Raw genomic sequence first — 22,588 nt, 5'->3', positions numbered from 1 at the left:
ACGTTTTTCAACACACTTGTGAAAAAAATGAAACTAAAAATGTATTTATACTACTGGACACGATCTTTATTGTATCGATTTTTTAAGAACAAAGAAACTCAACCAATAAAATCTCTATAAATCACTTGTGAATAATAGCAATGAAAAAGCCACTTTATGAGCAAGTCTTGACTTATCATAAGTGGCACATGCTCTCCTGTCCATCCATACTAAATGCGAAAGTGTGTCTGTCTGTCTGTCTGCTAGCTTTTCACGGATCAACAGTTTTTAATCGATTTTGATGAAATTTTGTACATTTAGTTATTTTACAATTACATTACATTAATACATTGTGCGTTATGTGCGTTCTAAACAATATCACTTGCTTTAACGTCGAAGGAAAACATCGATAGGTACCTACTACTTACCTCTACGATAGATATTACAGGCACCTACCTAACTACCTACCAGTTTGTAAAAAGTAAACAAACTAAATACATTGGCTCAGTGTTCCATGTTGGAGTGTAAGGGTGGTAAATTGGGCGGAATAGAAATATACCCGGATACGGAATAATCTACCACCTTACAAAGATTAGAGGAAAAAAAAAATAATTTTACTTACTTGATCTATCTACCTAGTAAAGAATAGAAGCTAGCCGTCGACTCCCTTGTAATGTATATGAGGTGTTATAAATGAAATTTGCTAGATGTTAGGCAAAATTGTTTTTAATGTAACTTTTACCGGGGTCGCTTAATACATAATGATGGCTAATAATGCTTAGTTATTCTAGCTTAATGCCAAGACTTAATTTAGATACATTAGAATGCCTTAGGTAGATAGTACATAAAATCTATGTTTTAAATTTAAGATGCCATTGGCATGGAATAGACAATGACACAGTAAAATTCATAAAATTGTTTCAAAATAAAAGCTCAGTAGTAAAGACAGGGTTCTTACTGTACACATACACGAAGAAGGTTCACTAAACTGTTCCAGGATACAAACATTTGCTTACTTGTAGGTGCGAAGACTGCAAGGTAGCTGGACGGCATCGGCCAAGCTCCCAAAACTCGATTTAACTTGATTCTTCACAACCGTAATGTTTCATTACAAAGATTTTCACCAAGTCTTATCCATAGAATTAAGTTGCCAACGTGAATGTGCAAAAGAAATAAATACGGAAAACGAAAGCGAAATACGAAAACCGAAAACTAAAAACGGAAACGCAAACGGAAACCCTGTAACAAAGAAAACAAGATTATAATTTGTGCTGTGTGAAAATTTCGACACGTGGAATTTTCCCGATCAAACACAACTCACCTATTGAACTCCTGGCCACCAATGGTTTTCAGGAGTCCACCCACAACCCATTATCCTCATTTATTTGGGAAGGTAAAGTAACTGGAACTGAAAGGGAAATCATGAAATTAGGATTTTCTCTAACCAAACCGCCATTTTGTCGAATCCACATTACTTGATTTTTCACTCACCATAATTGATGAAACATTGAAATACGTTAGGATGACTAAATTTATAACTATTGTATTTTCCCAGGCGAAGCCATGGGCGAAAAAGAGTGAGATTTTCCTGGAACGAAAAAATTCGTCTTCACATGTTGACTCCAGAAAAATTCTAAATCTCACCAATCGGTGTTGCCAGACGCAACCCGAGTGTGGCCGCTCTCATTTAGTTTGATCATAAAGCCAATTCATTTTTGAATATTTGCGGAACCTAAGGATATATTATAAGAACCGTTTTGTTAATGACTTAACAATAAACAAATGATATTATGGTTTTATTTAATTATTTTGTTTTATTTTTACGACAATTGACAACGAAGCAAACGCCATCTATTGTGGCTCGAATGAACTCTGAACATCGACCCACGCGTAGTTCTGCACCTTGATGCTAGGTGGCACCAACATACTTTGAACAAAATAGATTTTTTTTATTAAAAGCGAGACACTAGTTAGTAGTTCAAAATTTACAACGTCACAATACTTCCCCTCCTACGAAAAGGTTCAACAGGTTGAACCACGCTGCCCTCAGCGTCATCCAACAACTACTAACAATTTGCCTGAAACAAACAAAAAAACACAGAAGTTACGCGTGAACGCACATCTACTACTAACAAGGAAAATTGTCTAACAAAATAAATATACTGAAAACAGTGTGAGGTTTTATACATTATACTTAACTACACAACCCTAACTTCTAAAAAGAATATATACAAAAAAACTTCATGGTGTCTAAGACACTTGAGTGGAAACATCTTGGCATCATTCTTCAGCTGACTGATAGAATGCGTCTAGGCCTACGGTGGTTCACTCTTTTAAACTACCATCTTAATATTTGTTACTCAACAAATACGGAAAAACTGGTTGTGAACGGGTCCATCTGATATGGCAACCGTTCTCTATCCCATTTGGAAAAATAAAACCGAATCAAAATCGGAATATGAGAAAAAAAAACGAAATAACTCTCCTAGAAAATAGATCTCGGAACAGAATCGGAAAAATAACAGAAATGATCCATTATCTAGAAGGAAAACGAAAACAAAACACAAAACCCCCCCTTTTCGTTATCCCCAAAGTACGATATTTGCATTTTTACTTTCTCTACCGGTTGGTCTACCACAAGCATTCCAATCATCACATATTCATCCCTACATACATCCACTACATTCATCCTTAACTGAACCATGGTAATGTAACTGTTAATTCAGAACATCACTACACTCATACAAATTCCTAATTGAATATTGATAACTTAAATATTCAAACAGTTTAGACCAAACTAAGTAATGGCAAATATCTACTTCTTAATATCCTTAATATGCCAAGTGCCTATTGGGTGGTTGTCAGCTACTCTAACTAGTTCATAAACCAAAGGTGACAAAACCTTGACAACCCTGCACTTTTCATACTTAGGTGCCAGCTTAGCTGCGAAAAAATTTGTAGCGTCGCTTTGTGGATAGGTCTTTTTCCACACTATATCCCCAACAGAATAGCTTGCAGACCTACGCCTTAAGTTGTAATGCGTTGCATACTCTGCATGAGCCTGAAACAAATTTCTCCTAACCTGACCAAATATGTCCTCCAAAGATCCAAACTTTCCTGCGTATTCCTCCCTTGGAATTCCGGCCTCGTACTCCTTATCCGTGTCCTTATAGAAGGAACCATTTAAGACCGGTTCTCTAGCGTGGACAAGGAAGAACGGGGAGAATCCAGTGGATTCATTAACCGCACTGTTTATGGCGAACTGGACCTTGTACAGGTTTTCGTCCCAGGACCTGTGGTTATCTTTCACAAAAGCGGCTACAGCAGTCATAACAACCTTATTGTACCTCTCAACAAGGTTAACTTGCGGAGTGTACAGTGGTGTGTAGTGTAATTTCGGAATATTATAACGCTTAATGAGATTACGGAATTCAGATCCTGTAAATTGGGACCCATTGTCCACAATCACAGTCTCTGGAACACTATGGTTCAAAAATACAAAATTCTCTAGCGCTTTAACAACAGCGGCACCTGTGGCACGCCGTAACGGAAACAACATTGTATATTTCGAAAAACAACACGTCACCACAAAAAGAAATGTAAATCCTGATTTAGACCTAGGCAAAGGTCCGACTAAATCAGCCGAAATGACCTGAAAAGGTCTCTCGCAGACTTTAGGCTTCCCTAGCAGACCTGGAGTGGCTGATGTCGTGTGTTTATACGCAGAGCAAGTATCACAATTCTTAACGTACTCAACCACGTCCTTATACATACCACGCCAAAAATATCTGAGGGATAATCTGCGATGAGTTTTGAACACACCAAAATGACCTGCAGTTGCATCTGCATGGTTTTGTTGCATAATTCTAAGGATGTCGTTCTTGTGGACTACCTCTTTCCAGTCGAACTCACTGAGAAGCTGGTATTTACATTTACTGTAACGATATAGTTTATCGTTCAAAATACAAAAATTCGGAAAATTTGCTGGATTGATTTTACAGCCATTAAATGTTTTGTCATACCAGTCATCTACCAAAACTTGTTGACTAGAGTTATCATTACGATCACCAACTACATCTACGTGTATGAGTCTCGACAAGGTATCCGGAACTACATTATCACAACCCTTCCTATGTTCGATAACAAAATTATACTGTGATAATCTACAACCCCATCTGGCGAGTCGTCCTGAGGGATTTTCTAAATTTAAGAACCACTTTAGGGATGCATGGTCTGTGATAATTGTGACTGGCTTGGAACCAAAATAAGCCTGAAATTTCTCCACTGCAAAAATCACAGCTAGAGCCTCGCGTTCCGTCGCGCTGTAATTCCTTTCGTTTTTATTTAGGCTCCTACTGACATACGCAATGGGATGATCGCAACCATCGGTTTCTTGCGTTAGCATACCGCCAACACCATATGCAGAAGCATCACAATGTATTTTGAATGGTTTTTCAAAATTCGGTACCGCAAGAACAGGTGCGGTTACCAACGCATTCTTCAATGTATTAAATGCTACCTCTGCCTGTTCGCTCCACTCAAATTTAGGTGCGTTCTTTCCTTTACTCGTTAGTCTATTGAGTGGTGCAGCGATGGTTGAAAAATTTCTGATAAAGCGCCTGTACCAAGAACAAGTGCCTAGGAAAATCTTTACCTCCTGTGCAGTTTTTGGGGTCGGAAAGTTCAAAACTGCGGCAACTTTTCCAGGATCTGTGCGTAAACCAAATTCATCCACTATATACCCTAAATATTTCAAAGAGTTTCGAAAAAAATTACATTTATCAAAATTTATGGATAGTTGAGCCATTTTTAGTTTATCCAGAACTCTGTTTAATAAAATTAAATGGGTTTCAAAATCAGCAGAACAAATAACAATATCATCTATATAACAAAATACTATTCCATTTTCAATATCACTACAAAAATTTTGATTAAATAACTGGTCCATTAACCTCTGCTGTCGTGCTGGTGCACCGCATAGGCCAAACGGCATGACTTTAAATTTGAATAACCCTCTACCAGGAACTGTAAAACTGGTTTTTTCCTGAGAGTCGTTAGCTAACGGAATTTGCCAGAAACTTGAACTTAAATCAATCGATGATAAAAACCTTGCCTCTTTCAAGCTATCTAGAATTTGTGGAATGTACGGTATTGAGTATGAATCCCCCTTTGTCACTGAATTTAATTTCCTGCAATCTAGGCAAAATCTCCAGTCTCCATTTGCCTTTTTCACTAAAATTGCTGGGTTATTCCAAGGGCTTTCACTCGGAGTAACTACGTCCATTTCCAGCATCCTATCTAACTCTTTACTTAAAGCTTCCTTCTTTTCGGGAGAAAGTGGATATTGTTTTATTTTTATTGGCAAGGCATCACCGGTGTCAATAACATGTTCAATTAATTTTGTTCTACCCAATCCAATTTTCTCTGAAGAAATATCTAAAAATTTATTTACTACAGACTGGGCTAATTCTTTCTGTTGAGATGATAAGTTTTCAAAAGAAGTGATGGTATGAATTTGTTTATTATCAATCGCACAAATATTGTAAAATTGAGAAGGTGCCTTAATTAATTCTAAATTATCAAAATGCCAGGGGCTAACTGAAATGTTTTCCAAAAGTCACAGCCAAAAATAACATCCGCTATTATAGAGGGTACTACAAAAAATTTTATTATGTGAGTTACGGAATTATAAGTAATCGGAATAAACATATAACCCATGCAATCAAGTTTGTCTCCATTTGCCACTGAAAATGTGGTATCAATACTGCTATGCAATTTATAACCGAATCTCAAAAAAACCTTGTGCGCCTGGTTACCCAAAATTGACGCGCAAGCACCGGAATCTAGTAAACCTGTAATCTCAAAACCGTCAACAAAACCCTTTAAATATGGCCTAAAGTCTCGTTTATCCACTGAATACAGAACTGTGTCAGGTAAAAGGGATGTTTTGTTGTTAATGACCAAGTTCTTTACTTGTGTCTCTGCACAGTTCTTACTAATTAGTTTTTTGAATTTTTGTCCGGAGCGGGTTTACTAATCGCCTTTTTACTACAACTTGGACATGTCTTTACTGTAAAGTTCTGACGTCCACACGAAAAACATCTAATAAATTTCGGAACTGTCCTGCAAAATTTAAAGGAATGGTTACCCTTGCCGCACTTGTAACATAGTTGTTTATTTGTTTTCGAAAAATCAGTGCCTTTACTTGTATCAACCTTAGGTGCAGGTGTGACTGAAAGTGTGTTTATCTGTTTTGTCACTTGTTTGTAAGCAAACTCTGAACTTAAAGTTGCCTTACTGTTAGTAGGCTCAGAAAATAAGGCGGAACGCTGCCTCGCAGCCTCTAGTTTGCGACACTTTTCCTTCAACATTGCGACAGACTTAATGTCAACAAGAGCTAATTGTTCTGAGTAAAAAGGGCGAATATTATGTAATAAAATTTGTAACTTTTGTTCTTCGGAAAGTGGTGTTGACAACCTTGAAAACATGCCAAACATTACAGCGAAATAGATAGACACAGGTTCTTCAGAGCCTTGTGTTCTTGCTCGAATTTCACCTAGCAACCTGTAGTCATAATCTACTGCATCAAATTCCTCTAAAAATAAAGTTTTCAATTCTGACCAAGACGAAATTTGACATTTGTTGCCTCTGTACCATAACAATGCTCGGCCTGTAAAAAGATGAAATGCAGAAACAAATAATTTTTCCATCTGAAACGCCATAAGATCTTTTATATTCCTCAACGCGTTCGATGAAACTGCGCGGATCACCCTGTCCGTTGAAATTTAACTTCCACTTGGCAACATTTTTATCACCAGTGCAGTCAACGGCGGTACTCTCGGAATCCAGTGATTCGTCGTGAGACGACTCATTGTCAGCATCTAATCTGGAAATCAAACTCTGCAACTTTGTATGTAATTCACTCTTCCTACTTATTAAGCTGAGTTCGGAACACTGTATTCTCAAAATTCTAAAGTACAAATGTGAAGCTAAAGCTTTAGACCTACAGAGGGCATGTCTATCTTTAGTGTCAGAACACTTTTTTAATAAATCTTCTAAGTCTTGAAGTTTTTTAGTAATAACCCCTAACTCACTTTCAGAAGTGAAATCCGTCTCTAAAATTGATTCAGAAGGAATTTCCTGAATTAATTGTTTTAACTGTTTCTTTAAACCTAGCACTGTAGGTGCTGGAGTTTCGGAACGAATGGATACCTCATAACACAATTCGTCCTTCAAAAGTGAATGAAACTGGGCAAAAGTCTGTTCCATTGTGTTAAGTCAAAACACATTTAACAAAATATCGAGCTTGTGTAACTGTCTATGTTTAGCCTTATACAAATTGGTTAAACACAAACACAAAAGAAGTTATTTAAACTATTAAATATACACAAGCAAAATACACAACAAAAACAATATTCTTAAGTCTATCCTAACCTATTTTATCAATTATGTTCCTATTCCAAAATATCGTTAATAATACAAGCACATATTATTACTATAGTAAACAAAATATAACAAAATAAAACTTCCCAAAATTGAATAAATGATTGTAAGGTGCAGTATCACCTTTATGAGTACACAGTGTGTTACAACCTTTACAATTACAAAAGTAAACAGGCAACAAAGTTGCAATGAACTCTGAATAGCATATTATCTTTAAAAAAACAAAGAGATTGTGCAATGGTTTGATGACTGTTACTTTACACTTTTAACACATAACCTAAAATACAACAAAATCTGTTTCTAAATGTCACTTTAAACTACCAGCATTCAATTAAACTTAACATGTTTTGTGTGTGAAGTAGCTTTTATCATAACCTTAACACAGCTCTAAACAAAATTTCAACAAAATAATGAAGTATCAAGTCACTGAAAAAAAATTGTTCATAACTTCATACTTGAACTTAATGTAATCTCTGAATATAGTTTATATATTTAGTTTCACAAGTTGTAACTCTTAGTATTTATAAATGTATGTGTGTAACTAGTTAACGGCACATAGCGTTTCAAAACTTTAATTATACTAAGTTACCGGAAATTTCAAACATAAGATGTACTTACTATTGAAAGCAATACCCAACAACAACTCAGTTAAGCAATGTTTATTACTAAACTGAAGGCAAACATTCACTTATACACCTCCAAGGTAAGTCGATAACATAATTAAACGGCATAAGCACCATTTATAAAGTGTTAATTAAGTAAGAAAAAACAAATGTTGGACTATACTCAGAAAATTACTTAAACTATCAAACAAAATTTCTAACTATTAGTTATTATTTAGTTAGTTAACCATAAAAAACAGCTTAGTGCTCTTTGCAATGTGTCACTACTTAGAAAATTGTACAATCAGCGGAGTACATTTCATAAAATTCACAAAATTTCTCAAAATATACTGAAATAACTATATAAAAAAACGTTCGGGCGCCATTAGTAAGGGTGGTAAATTGGGCGGAATAGAAATATACCCGGATACGGAATAATCTACCACCTTACAAAGATTAGAGGAAAAAAAAAATAATTTTACTTACTTGATCTATCTACCTAGTAAAGAATAGAAGCTAGCCGTCGACTCCCTTGTAATGTATATGAGGTGTTATAAATGAAATTTGCTAGATGTTAGGCAAAATTGTTTTTAATGTAACTTTTACCGGGGTCGCTTAATACATAATGATGGCTAATAATGCTTAGTTATTCTAGCTTAATGCCAAGACTTAATTTAGATACATTAGAATGCCTTAGGTAGATAGTACATAAAATCTATGTTTTAAATTTAAGATGCCATTGGCATGGAATAGACAATGACACAGTAAAATTCATAAAATTGTTTCAAAATAAAAGCTCAGTAGTAAAGACAGGGTTCTTACTGTACACATACACGAAGAAGGTTCACTAAACTGTTCCAGGATACAAACATTTGCTTACTTGTAGGTGCGAAGACTGCAAGGTAGCTGGACGGCATCGGCCAAGCTCCCAAAACTCGATTTAACTTGATTCTTCACAACCGTAATGTTTCATTACAAAGATTTTCACCAAGTCTTATCCATAGAATTAAGTTGCCAACGTGAATGTGCAAAAGAAATAAATACGGAAAACGAAAGCGAAATACGAAAACCGAAAACTAAAAACGGAAACGCAAACGGAAACCCTGTAACAAAGAAAACAAGATTATAATTTGTGCTGTGTGAAAATTTCGACACGTGGAATTTTCCCGATCAAACACAACTCACCTATTGAACTCCTGGCCACCAATGGTTTTCAGGAGTCCACCCACAACCCATTATCCTCATTTATTTGGGAAGGTAAAGTAACTGGAACTGAAAGGGAAATCATGAAATTAGGATTTTCTCTAACCAAACCGCCATTTTGTCGAATCCACATTACTTGATTTTTCACTCACCATAATTGATGAAACATTGAAATACGTTAGGATGACTAAATTTATAACTATTGTATTTTCCCAGGCGAAGCCATGGGCGAAAAAGAGTGAGATTTTCCTGGAACGAAAAAATTCGTCTTCACATGTTGACTCCAGAAAAATTCTAAATCTCACCAATCGGTGTTGCCAGACGCAACCCGAGTGTGGCCGCTCTCATTTAGTTTGATCATAAAGCCAATTCATTTTTGAATATTTGCGGAACCTAAGGATATATTATAAGAACCGTTTTGTTAATGACTTAACAATAAACAAATGATATTATGGTTTTATTTAATTATTTTGTTTTATTTTTACGACAATTGACAACGAAGCAAACGCCATCTATTGTGGCTCGAATGAACTCTGAACATCGACCCACGCGTAGTTCTGCACCTTGATGCTAGGTGGCACCAACATACTTTGAACAAAATAGATTTTTTTTATTAAAAGCGAGACACTAGTTAGTAGTTCAAAATTTACAACGTCACAGGAGGCGAGTTCGATCAAACTTAAACACTGCGGTGGCCTCTTTCTTCCACCTTAAGTATGCGGGTAGGCGAAGTTGCCGTACAGTACAATGTAGCTACCGAGTAAATACAAATCCTTTTCTCGAAAACATGTATGTTTCTACTAGGTATAGCCAGGTATTCCTGAAGATCCATTTTTTATCCAAACTTAAAATTAGATTTACTTATTGTAAATAAGAAAGGATCTCACGAAAATCCCCCCTATGGTGGGGGAAATGGAGGTTGAAAAGTTATATGAAAATCCTACGTTTTTGAAGTTAGAGATATGAAAATTGGCATTTGGGTATTCTGGGTTCCTTGCCTTAAGGTGAGACTGCGAGTGAGTAGGTAAGTGAGGCCTTTTGTAGCGGGAAAATTTCCGATCTCATGAAAAACCAGAAATTTTACGCGGACGAAGTCGCGGGCAACTGCTAGTGTTTATATATGGCGTAAATAGGGATTCTCCAATCCTTGTCCTAAAGACGACGAGAGTATCCGTCCCGCTGCGCTTCGTCAGTCAACCAAAGGTTGACAAACCACAAACCCATGCACAAACAAATCCTTTTTCTATCATCCAGGCTTTTTTAACTGACGCCAAGTACTTTCTCGTATACATATAATTATCTAGAAGTTCTCTACGCTTGCTACGAATGTGCTACGAGTATGTTCAACATTAATTCTATGGCTGAAATCTATAGAGCGTGCTTTGACTTTGCTTTAGACTAAGTCACTATTAAAATGAGACAGATTTATGCCAGCAAGTCTGAGCAAAGTCAGAGTGCGCTCTGTAGATCTCCCCCTAAGGGACTGCACCATGACTGCGGGATGGGAAATTGCCTGCGACTTTAAAACAAAATGATATTACTTACTGTTAAAATAACAACATGTTTGCTTGTAGCTAGTTTCATTTGAATGATATTGGAACTCGTTGATAATAATTTGATGCCAATAAAATAATCACTGAGTAGGACTATATCTACCTAAGTAATAACAAAACATATTTATTTTCTCCATGAGCGATCTAAAAACATTTAATAGATAATAACTTTCGTTCGCGAACTGCTCTAGGAAACCATTGATTTGAAAATAAGCACCATTATTTACAATTCAAGCAGACGACCCGTTTAGAAGGATAGAGATCTTTATTGCTTTCTGATACTGTCAGTCGTAAAAGTTGCTATACGGTGACAGTAAAGGATTTTTATTACGAATACGGGATAGTATTGCAATTTTAAGCATCAAGGGCTCTAGTTTATATTCACTCAACTATACATCATTTAATAATGAATTATACATAAATATAATTTTTGCCCGCGTTTTCTTTAGCGTGATAAAACAAGTACCCGGCCTATAGTCATAATCAACTCATCGCTGGCTCACTATAGAGCACGGGTTGCCTCTCAGAGTGAGAAGGCCTAGTACTCGGCAACAATTTAGTCATCTGTGTCTTAAACTTTTCCGTTCAATATCCATCCAGACGGCGACCTCCTATTCAAGGGTTCGACCCCGAACACACGCCTCTAACTTTTCGGAGTTATGAAATATCACTTGCCACGGTGAAGGAAAGTATCTTGAGGAAACCTGTAGGTAGGTACGCCGCACTTTCCCAGCGTGGTGGACTATGGCCAAACCCCTTCTCGAGCGACGAGCGATAGTTTGAGATGATATAGCATTCAACACTGAACAGTGACACAATTTTTATTGGTGTGGAAGCGGCTTTACTGTTCTCCTTGAACACCCACGAGCGAGATGTGGAATGTAAAAGATTTTTATCACCTTTAACCATCTAATTACCAATTTTCTAGTTAACTGAACAGTGAGACCGAATGATTGACCAATTTAATCAGAGCCAAGTGAATGAACAGAACTCATGTTCAAGTAGGATTGACAAAAAAATATCATTGATTTTTTCGCTTTCCGGAGCGAAGTCACAATTCCAGCACCATGGGACCCCAACATCTGTCGGTTTTTCGAACTATGTGCCTTGCCTATTGCTACTTCAGCTTCCGAACCCGCTGAGTCGGTTACTCTGGTTCTCCAACAAATCTGCTCATTTGATCACGTAGAGAAACTCCAAGCATACCTCCCTCCATCGCCCGCTGAGTGACCCTAAGCTTTCTTATGGAGCCCATAGTTAGCGACCATGTCTCGGATCCATTTTTTTAATAAGAATATAAGCCATGTTGAAGGACTACTATTCCCTTTTCCTAAAAATATAATAATATATCATCATTACGAACATCCACTGTTTCAAAACTTTGGTCTTCAAGTCTGTTTCTTTTAAGTGTAAAGAATAGATAGGTTAGGAAATATGATACAATGCAATAAAATACATATTAAGTAAATTGGTCGACACGAATTTTACCACGTTGGCAACCCTACATTCTAGGGAAAGGGCGAAAAAATTGATTGCGTTGAATCAATTCGTTTGCGGTGCCGACGGACGGTTTTTGTTGACACCTTGGACCGATTTTTTATTACCTCCAGGACTTAATCAAACTGAGGGCCGTCAATATTAATTAATGCGGGATACGGGTTTTTTTTGCGGGAAAATTAGGATCGAGTAATTGCTTGCCATCTTTTATTATAAATGATTGCGCTAATATGAGCTTGGGGTGGGCCGTAGCTAGGAGGGGGATAAATGGGAATTTAGCCCTATTCAAAACTTCTGGTTTAAAACAAGTAGGAATAAGATTTAATTTAAGACCTTAGGAGTAGTTGGTACCTACCTTAGTAATTAATTAATTATTGATACAATTTGAATTGATATAGTCGTACTTTTAAGCTAAAGAAAGACTGACCAGCAACGTAATATACAAATAATTATTCTATGTTTTATTGCTGAGAGTTATGTTATTCTCAGTACTTTTCCTACGTATTTCAAGTTTAGCAAGATAAACTAGACACTACTTTTATTTAGAAAACTTTTAAGGTTTCGCGCCTGGACAAGCTACTGCATATCACTTAACATTTGGTATTCAGTAGTGGAATCATAATACATTAAAAAATCTACTAAGCGGTAGGAGCCCCTCCGAACCCTTTTCCTAACTACAGCTCTGTCGGGGCAAAAGGTGCCCCAGAGTTATAGCGTACCTAAGCGCTGGCAGATTGCCGAAAATATGAGAAATGTTCTCCTTCCAAATGTAGGATGCAGAGCTGGAATGGAGCTATCAATCATTGCTGTATGGAGCGGCGCAGCAGACAGCGCGGTGATTAAGCCGCTGTATTACTTGAAAGGCGAAGTTTTTCTTTCAAATTGTAGTGTGAAAATAATGTATGTACTAGGTTGTTCCGAAAATTGTTGGCTACAGAATAAATACAATCTCTTTTTTCTAGAAACTATTTTGTATTGACGGCTAATTTGATACAAATCTCTTTGCTGAAAATCATTGGGCTCCTAGTACCTAAGTTAAGAGCAAGTACCTAATAAAAACTCGAGGCTCGAAAAGTCACCACATACCAGGGCACTCCACAAAAAACAGCCGGCATGTCTGGCATGCAATAGACTCGAGTGCTAACTGAATACATATCGCAAGTTTGAAATATTTTGCCTCTTGTAAGTTTTTAAGACGGATTTCGTCCGAATTGAGATTTATACCTACTCAAAATCGTTCTTAATTCGAAAAGTATCTGCGTTTAATCTTCAAAAACGTGTTCTTTAGTTCGTTTAAATTGTTTGACAGTAGAGCAAGTAATAAAAACTTGATGATTGCAAACTTTGCAAAGTCGTCCATACACAGACCACTTCACAAAAAGCAGCTGTCGTGTCTGGCATGCAATATAGAGTCGTGTCAACATTTGCGCAAGCCGGTGGCTTAGGTACCGACTTTTCAAATAGGCGTCGGGCGCCAACTGAACACACATCACAGTCGCTGTGTTTAGTACCGCATGGCATAATCTCGAAGGTATATCTACTTCGTGGTAGTATTCTACCCCGAATACGCCTGCCTAGCGACCACAATCCAGTCGTAACCAGGCGCAAAGCCTTCCTTGTCTTCCCGCTTCGAGCTGGAGAGCCTCCCCTTCCCATCCAAGGGTGTAATGCTTGGTCATTGGATCCATTAACATGGAGACCACGGTTGCTGATTCATTCGTCGAATTCTTGAAAAGCCGGCAACGCATTGACGGTTCCTCTGGTGCGGCAAATGTTCATGAAGGCGGTATAAGTCCCGCAAATTGCGCGTGGCCGCCATTTTAGTGACGTCATCACTAGACTGAAGTTTCGAGCTGATGGTAGGTATATTTTTATTTCGGCTGACGTCAAAAAGACGTCATTTGCGCTATTGCGCTATTGCTGCAAAGTTCATGAGGGCGATATAATCATTTAACAACAGGTGACCCGCCTGCTCGTTTGCACACTATTTTTATTTTTAAAAAAGGAAGCCCTGTTTTGTTGCTCTGTCTCGAAAAGATTTTTTTACGTAGTAGTACTTGCAAATTCTTTGTGTGCAACAGTTAAAATATGACAGCTAATGGACAGATGAATAAAGCCTTAACAACCGAAAAATCTAGTATCCAACAGTGAATGCATCTCGGCTGATGGATAGTAGATGAATAAAGTGCAATATAATCGCAATGCGATAGTCACAAGTTTCGTAACAGAGGTGGAGTTGCGGGAGGTGCGGGCGCTTGGGAAAAGTTTTTTAATTTAAATTCGTGTCCACGAAGTGCGAACAATGGCACAACATTGTAAACTCTGTAGTACTTGACGAGCGATTTTCAAACAAACGTTCACTCTATACCTACCTATCGCGTCTGAACAACACTGTTTTAAAGGTTTTAATTGATATATTTTTTGTCGTCGCTCATCAGTGTGTCAATCAGCGCCAGATGCCAAGTGCCGAAAAAGAAGATAGATTTCTTACAAAGAGGAAAAATTTGTTTGCTTGTTGGTAATAATTGATAAACTCTGAAAGTAGGTACTGAACCGATTTTAATAATAATTCTTTCATCGTCAGAAAGTTACCTTACCCAGTAGTAACAATAATAAAAGCTCATTAAGAAGGTAGGTACCTACATTTAAAGGTAGGTACATAATATCAAATTTCACCTATCAGTCTAGAATAAATTGTACTAAAACCACCTAAAACTATGTAGATAGGTAGGTACCTAGTTAGTAGTTACCTACTTACTGATAAAATTATCACTTTACATAAAACCAATTTAATCTATACGTACTAATCTATAATAATATTATAAATGAAGGATATATATATATGTTTTCGAAATTCGAATTGCAAAAGTTTTATCCCAATCGGTCAAGTGATTTTTGGTTGATGCGGGCGTTAAGAAATAGATATCTAAATTATTATTATAATAGTAGGTAGTTAATAGAGATTGGGGATTGTAAGGTGCTCGACGACGACGGTTCAAAAGGGTTATCATCCCTTTTATGATAACTTTGATATCCTTATTGATATAGGGTACCTACCTACTTACTATACTAATATTAATATTGAATTAATTGAACGATACTCCAAAATCTACGATATTTCTAATTTCAACCGACATTGTGGCTTCATGGTTTGAAATTTAAACGCAGTGCACAAGTGCTCTAACATAAGTTACTTATCTGTGCCGGTCAAAGTTCAAATGTCAATGTCAATTTTTCAAATTGACAAGTGCTCACGCGACAAATTTCAACTTTTTGGTTTTATTATTTTAGGATTTTTTAAATATCTCAAATTCTCAATTCCCACACAGTAAAACTGATACTTTTATGTAATATATGCAGAAAGGGAGAAAAAATAGTGGTCACCAAAAAAATATTCGTGCTGTTTATAATCATGTTACCTTGAAATAGGTTAGTATTCATTTCATACTGAGTGTGTAGTGTAGTTTCCAATTTGTTATGACTTTGACCCTAATTCGTAGAATATTGCTGATTTTTCGAGTTAAAATGTCTTCTTCTGCGAGTGGTTTATTGTTACCAACTGGAGTTCGTGGTATGATAGACCTCGATCGCGAAAAATTCTCGCGTAATATTACTGTGCCAATCCTGAAAGTATCTGACGAAAAACTGTCGAAAATCACCCAAATATGCAAACCTTATTTTCTTAAACTCTCAAATTTTAAGCCAGTGCAAAGTTTACAAGACAAGAATGGTGAAACTGTGACCAAGTGCATTTATTTTGACCCAGTAAAAGTATCAAAATGGCTCGACATATCCGAAAACGCCCGCACTTCACTCAAGCAGCAGAGCATCACCGAAGATAATTATGAAACTAAGGAAATCCAGTTAAGTTACGATAACTTTAAATATGATGAGATTTTCAAAGCAGTTCTGCCCAAGAATGAAGAAGTTGTAAGTGGGTTTTCTCAAATCGGACACATAATACATCTGAATTTAAGAGATCACTTATTAGACTACCGCTCACTCATCGGTCAAGTCCTAATAGACAAAATCAATACTTGCCGCACAGTAGTCAATAAGAGTAACATTATAGATAATACTTATAGAAACTTTAGTATGGAAGTGATCGCTGGTGAAGAAGATTTCTTAGTGACAGTGAAAGAGAACAGATGTAACTTCCAATTTGACTTTTCCAAAGTTTATTGGAACCCGAGATTATGTAAAGAACATGAAAGAATACTAGAGTTTCTGAAGCCTGGGGATATATTATTTGATGTATTTTGTGGTGTTGGACCCTTTGCAGTTCCAGCAGCAAAACGAAAGAGCAGAGTTTTCGCCAATGACTTAAACCCTGAATCATTTAAATGGTTGAACCATAACGCTAAACAGAATAAAGTCAATATGAACCTTTTCAAATCATTTAATATTGACGGTAAAGATTTCATATGCAACACATTTAGAGACTTCATACTAGATTACTGTAATGGAATGGAAAAACTTGATAAAGGTGCCAAAATACATATAACCATGAATTTACCAGCTATGGCTGTTGAATTTTTGAAAAATTTCAATGGATTAATCAAAGAGTTTGAGCTCAAAGATAAATTCAACTGTGAAATACTTGTACATGTGTATTGTTTTGCTATAGGAGAGGATCCTTATGCTATAGCTAAGAAGATGGTATGTGAAAATATTGGGAAAGATGTAACAGATCTAATATCAGACATTTTTGATGTCAGAAATGTTTCTCCAAAGAAAGAGATGATGCGAGTCACTTTTAAATTGACTAAGGAAATACTTTTTTCAAGTAACGAAGGGGAGGAAAATAGTGAACCACCTAGTAAAAAGCATTGTTCTAGTGTACAAGAAGAATAGTTATTTGTAAACTTTAAAGATTGAAAAGTTGAAAAGAGAACTTGAAAAGTTTTGTACTTCTTTATTGGATTTAACTTACTTTAATCTTGAGTGTAAGAACCACTGTACATAATATTATGATATTAAGTAATAAAGTATACCTTTATTTATGACTCTTATTACTTATTTGATAAAGGCTAGATTTAAGTAAATTAAATATGAAATAAATCCCCCCCAGTCATCAGTTCAGAATCCCCTGTACTCATGAAATAAATAGCATGCTACTTGCATGTAAAAAGACCATGCATGTATGTAACCAGAAACCTTTTGCCACAGTGTAAGGAAATCTGTACAGTAACCCAACACGTTCAACGTTTATGGAAGAGCGGGCCTGGCACCCAGTGGTGTGTAGGTCATAAATGCACTGCTTACCTAGTGACCCTAGTCCTAATAACTCAATGCTTATTTTTCACTATGACTAAATAGGATTCTTACCTGCCTACCCAGGCTTGAATACGGTGCACGCCACTGCTGGTACCACTAGAAACTGGTTGTAGTGTGATATAAAGCTGCCACTGTACTTGGCCTAAGCAGTAATAATAAATTTGGTGTATACAGTTGGGTCTACCTTTTTGTGGATAACGCGGCCTAGATTTCTCAGTTGGTAGACTGTATTGGTGTCAAGAATACATCTGAATCAGGATCACAGCCTGCTTATTCAAAGTGGTCTGAGTAGCCCTCCAGTCTGCATAGAAACAGAAAAACGCTGCTGCTAATTGTTTACTGATACATATAATAATATATATACAATTCATTTCAAAAATATTTTTTGTAGAGTTTCAAGGTAAAATTGAAAAGCTATTCGAACAAATAATGATTATGGCATTGAAATGAATATATAAAAACCTGTATTTTCTTACATAAACTACACTGTATATTTAAATAGTGATTACTACTGGATAATTGTTTTTTGCAATTTCAGTCGAGTGATGCGTTACCACGCGGATAAGACATGGATTTTGAAGATATTGACACAGTTGTGAGCGAGTCTCAACAGGTATTTATTATGTAATTTTGAAGTCTAGTGTAGTAGTTAAAAAATATCATCATCATGATCAACCCATCGTTAGCTCTCTACTGAGAATAGGTCTTCTCTCAGAATGAGAATAATAATAATAATAAATATTTTTTTATTCAAGTAAACTTTCACAAGTACTTTTGAATCGTCGGATGCATCTACCACTGGTTCGGAATGCCTTTCCTACCGAGAAGAACCAGCAAGAAACTCGGCAGTTGCTCTTTTCAAATATTTGATATACAAAATTATGCCATGTATAAAAAAGTATTTGTTTGTTTGAAGGGTTTGACCATAGTCTACCAAGCCAGCCAAGTAAGGATTAGCAGACTTCACTCACCTTTGAGAACATTATGGAGAACCCTCATGCATGCTTCCTTGTGATGATTTCTTTAACCATTAAAGTAGCACATAACCTACAGGATCGAACCCTCCCGAATATAAGGCGGAAATTACTTTCCCTAAAAATGCGTAGAAGCTTCACTTCTGTCGGGAGAATCCAAGGAAATTATTTCCTTTCTAAATAATATCTGTCCCGGCTTTACTCACGTGTGTACCTAGTCGACGTTAGCCCGTTATTTAGTTAAATTATTTCCATTTCCTGTTTTGTTTCCATGCAATACAATTCTGTTTACAATAACTTACAAATTCTATGTTTGAATCTTGTTTAACGAATATAGGTGTTTATGTAATGTTGTGTATAACGCGTAAAATTTAATTCTTAACGTGTCATTTAACTTTTGTGTCACATTTTATGTCAAAAGTACGATTTTAGTCTTTATCATAAAGTTGAACCGTATTTTTATGGACTATACACCTAAAAGAGGCTGTTACTTAGATCCTGATCTATTGTTTTTATATTTAGACACTTTATAGTTACATGTTTTGTATGCCTTTGTAATAAAATTAAATGAAATAAAATTTCAACCATATGATGCTAAATGAGTTTCAGTTCTTATCTAAAAGGCTGTTTCGACTGCAAGTGACAGTAAGATTGTTATCAGTAACCACTCACTGTGTTCACTGCCTTTTTCAGATCATCCGAGAATGTTTCCAAAAATTCCAACTAGACGAAGTATTTCTATCATTCAACGGCGGCAAAGACTGCACAGTTCTACTAGATATACTAATAAACGTCCTAGATGACTTACACAAGCCAAATAACATTAGAAGAGATTTAAAAATTGTGTACATAAGGACTAAAGGACCTTTTAGGGAAATAGAGGATTTTGTTATGCAAGTGGAAGAACATTATGGAGTCAAGTTGATGGTGATGGAGGGAGATATGAAGTTGTCTCTACAGAGGATGTTGGAAAGAGACAATAGATTGAAAGCGTGTTTTATGGGAACTAGACGATCTGATCCTTATAGTGAAGGGCTGAAATTTATGCAAGTAAGTATACTCCGAAAGTGGCAGGTTCTTTTTCTGCTTCTTCTTGAATTTAGCGGCTGTGCAGGGTTTCTTTTTAGACACTGTCACGTTGACTGTTGCCGATCTATTGTGACCTCAGAATAAATACCTGTAGAAGTAACCCTATTGTGACTCTTACTGATAGAGGGAGATAGCTAAATGCATTTAGAACGTAACAAACGTGTCCTTATCTGCGTTACCACTTTTTTTTGTTTGTCAAGATGTATTTGTGAGAGATTTTGACAAACAACGTGAAGTGAGGTTATGTTGACACAAGTATTTTAAAGAAATAATTGATTTGTTTTGGAGTTATTGTACATCAGCCTTTAGAAAGAGGTATCGGTTTCGTAGAGCGTTGTCTCTGTCGTTGAGACTGACGAAGCGTCACATAGGTATGAGTGAAAGAAACAACGCTCTACGAAACCGAAATCTCTTTCTAAAGGGTGATGGTACTTCTTGCCGGCTACTGTAATATGCAAGAAATTCGTGTGTATTACAGAAAACGGACCAAAACTGGCCTCAAATAGTCCGCGTGTCTCCGCTATTAAATTGGAGCTACCACCAGATATGGAGCTACATCCTTCAGCGACAAGTTCCCTACTGCAGCCTTTACGACAGAGGGTGAGAACAAAATCATATTATTTATTCACTACTAGCTGATGCCCGCGACTTCGATCGCGTGGAATTGTTTTTTTTTAATCCCGTGGGAACTCTTTGATTTTCCGGGATAAAAAGTAGCATGTCAATCTCCAGGTCTTTCTATACCCATGCAAAAAAATCACGTCAATCCGTTGCACTGTTTTGACGTGATTGAAGGACAAACAAACACACTTTCGCATATTTTATAATAAGGGTACCTACTGATTTATTAATTATACTGCTTCATTGTGTGTGGCTCACTAGTGACTATAGAGGTTGGTTGAGTCACAAGTTTAGGCCGAAAAGAAGTTTTATCTGTCCTTCTCTTAAAAAGATGCGAATAATATCAAATTTAGTTGCGCTCAGAATTTTTACCTACCATTGTTTTTGTATAGGTACACTTCAATCGGAAGCATACACAACACGTCACCGAACCCCGCCCTGGCATACACAGACATATACGGCAGCATCTCTTACCGCCCCGCGTGGAAACTGTCTGACCCCTCGCTTGAGCGCGCGGGCCGCGGCACAGCGCCCTCGCTCAACGGACACGCGAACCAAAACGGACATTCTGATCTAAAAACTATCGAAAACCATATTGTATGTGAGTGAGACGAAAGCTGTTAATGGTATTAACTCTGTTGTACATAATAGCAAAACTAAATTGACTGGTCTAAACTTTATAAATATTTACAGTACGCGGCAGAAAATAATGTACATCGACCTTTGGAAGGAGATAGGGGATTTGTAGAGCGTTGTCTCTATCAATGATACCGACAAAACGTCATATAGGTATGAATGACAGAGACAACGCTCTACCAAGTCGAAATGGCATTCTAAAGGCCGATGCACATTATTGTCTGCCGCGTACTGTACCACATCTTATTTTGTACAAAGGGCTCGACTTCAATATAATAATGATTAATATTCTGAATGTTTAAATTAAATATTACGACAGAGACAGAATTTTTGTCATAGCCACTTTTTATTGTAATCTGTTTTTAGATTATTACTACTCTGAAATCTCAATTTAATGTAAAATGCAATTTTTCCTTTTATATTTAAAAATATGTTAGAAGTTTATAAAATATTACAGGAAGGTTAAGTTACTTAAATCTTAATTAATTTATCTGTATAATTTATACACTCTATTTAGATCAATTTTAAACTATATTTTTAATGCGCAATGCAAAATTATTTGTCTTCACTACGCATAGTACGCGTCAGGTCGAGGTGGCAATATCAGGGGATGGGCCCTGCGCTAACCCGAGGGGTGATTACGTATCTTGCGCAGGCGTAAATCTCGCGATCATTGCTGTCAAACGTCACACGTAACAGCGCCTAGAGAGATACAGCAATAGCCACAAAGCTAAATAAGAAGAGAGACAGCAAATAAACTGTCGCATTGCAGTCGCTACTGCAATATTTTACGTAATCACCCCGCCAGTGCGGGCGAGCGCGGTTGAGGTGCGGGGCGTCCCCCGCCTCATACCACGATTGTCATCTCGACCTGTCGCGTACGTATGTTACTTAATTTATTAAAATGGGTATGATGGTTGGTTTTTTTTTTTTTACTTTTATGTAGATAATTAATTTATTACATTTAGGCCGGGGGCAAATCTAGGTACGCTCTTCAGTCTAGCGATTGTTGCGTATGCACGGACATTGTCCGGGTGTATATGTAAACTATAATAATATAGCAAAATATTTATTAACTAGTTTTATAATTTTTACCTTTATGGAGGTACGAGTATGCCTAATATTTTTTTGTTATTCTCTAATGCGACCGAAAGTGCTTTTTTTACCGAAGATAGTCTCGTATAAAATATGCTTTATAAGTCAATTCATAGAATTCGACATTGCCCACAGACCACAGTCATAGAGTGTCTAGAATATCTAATGAAAGCTGAAACTGATACAGTGCGACAAGGCTATCTTGGCGCGTGGCGAAAATCGGAGATAACGTTGCAGTCAAGTGTCCCCTTTGTTCTTGTTTGAATATTCTTAGCCTTTGTTCTCCAACAGCGCCCCCCTGTCAATGTCATTCAAGTGCCAAGAGAGCCTTGTCGGACTGTAGTGAGAAATGGCGGCAAAAAAAATTCAAAAATTCTTAAAATTCACTTTCAGCTTTCGTTAGACAGATTTACAAAATAATCGCTTGTTATAATATTTATGTTAAAATTCTGATTTTAAAAGGTCTGTGATTTTGAAATTAAATTGTTCTTACACCGATATTTTGGTTTATTTTATCAAAAACCTCGAAAAGCCTGACTTTAGTATATTCAGCGAAGAATAAAACGTCATGACCTAGAATCATGAAAGCAGGGAGCAATGTCTTAACTCTTATAGCACA

The 22,588-nt window shown here is 36.6% G+C and overlaps 3 protein-coding genes across 3 annotated transcripts in view; all 3 read left to right on the top strand.

The window, feature by feature from the left end:
* The window catches only part of LOC117982034 (zinc finger and BTB domain-containing protein 17-like), a 216,961-nt gene that overhangs the window by 155,372 nt on the left and 39,001 nt on the right, over window positions 1-22,588 (top strand). The gene's annotated exons all lie outside the window — the stretch shown is intronic.
* Window positions 15,529-22,467, top strand: LOC117982095 (FAD synthase-like). Its single transcript, XM_034968381.2, has 5 exons — window positions 15,529-15,706; window positions 18,093-18,167; window positions 19,222-19,578; window positions 20,096-20,217; window positions 20,631-22,467. The coding sequence occupies exons 2-5, from the start codon at window positions 18,123-18,125 to the stop codon at window positions 20,845-20,847; spliced, it is 741 nt and encodes a 246-aa protein (XP_034824272.1). The 5' UTR covers window positions 15,529-15,706; window positions 18,093-18,122; the 3' UTR covers window positions 20,848-22,467.
* Window positions 15,718-17,270, top strand: LOC117982093 (tRNA (guanine(37)-N1)-methyltransferase). Its single transcript, XM_034968379.2, has one exon. The coding sequence runs from the start codon at window positions 15,755-15,757 to the stop codon at window positions 17,129-17,131; it is 1,377 nt and encodes a 458-aa protein (XP_034824270.1). The 5' UTR covers window positions 15,718-15,754; the 3' UTR covers window positions 17,132-17,270.

Source organism: Maniola hyperantus, chromosome 5 (genome assembly GCF_902806685.2).
Source record: "Maniola hyperantus chromosome 5, iAphHyp1.2, whole genome shotgun sequence".
Classification (NCBI taxonomy): Eukaryota; Metazoa; Arthropoda; class Insecta; order Lepidoptera; family Nymphalidae; genus Maniola; species Maniola hyperantus.
This window is presented reverse-complemented; position numbering and strand designations above follow the sequence as displayed.

Excerpts from the sequence above, each read along its gene's own strand:
- LOC117982095 (XM_034968381.2), top strand. The coding sequence starts at position 18,123 with ATGGATTTTGAAGATATTGACACAGTTGTGAGCGAGTCTCAACAG. Across the intron at positions 18,168-19,221 it reads TTGTGAGCGAGTCTCAACAG|ATCATCCGAGAATGTTTCCA; the intron begins GTATTTATTATG and ends TGCCTTTTTCAG. Across the intron at positions 20,218-20,630 it reads TGCAGCCTTTACGACAGAGG|GTACACTTCAATCGGAAGCA; the intron begins GTGAGAACAAAA and ends GTTTTTGTATAG.
- LOC117982093 (XM_034968379.2), top strand. The coding sequence starts at position 15,755 with ATGACTTTGACCCTAATTCGTAGAATATTGCTGATTTTTCGAGTTAAA.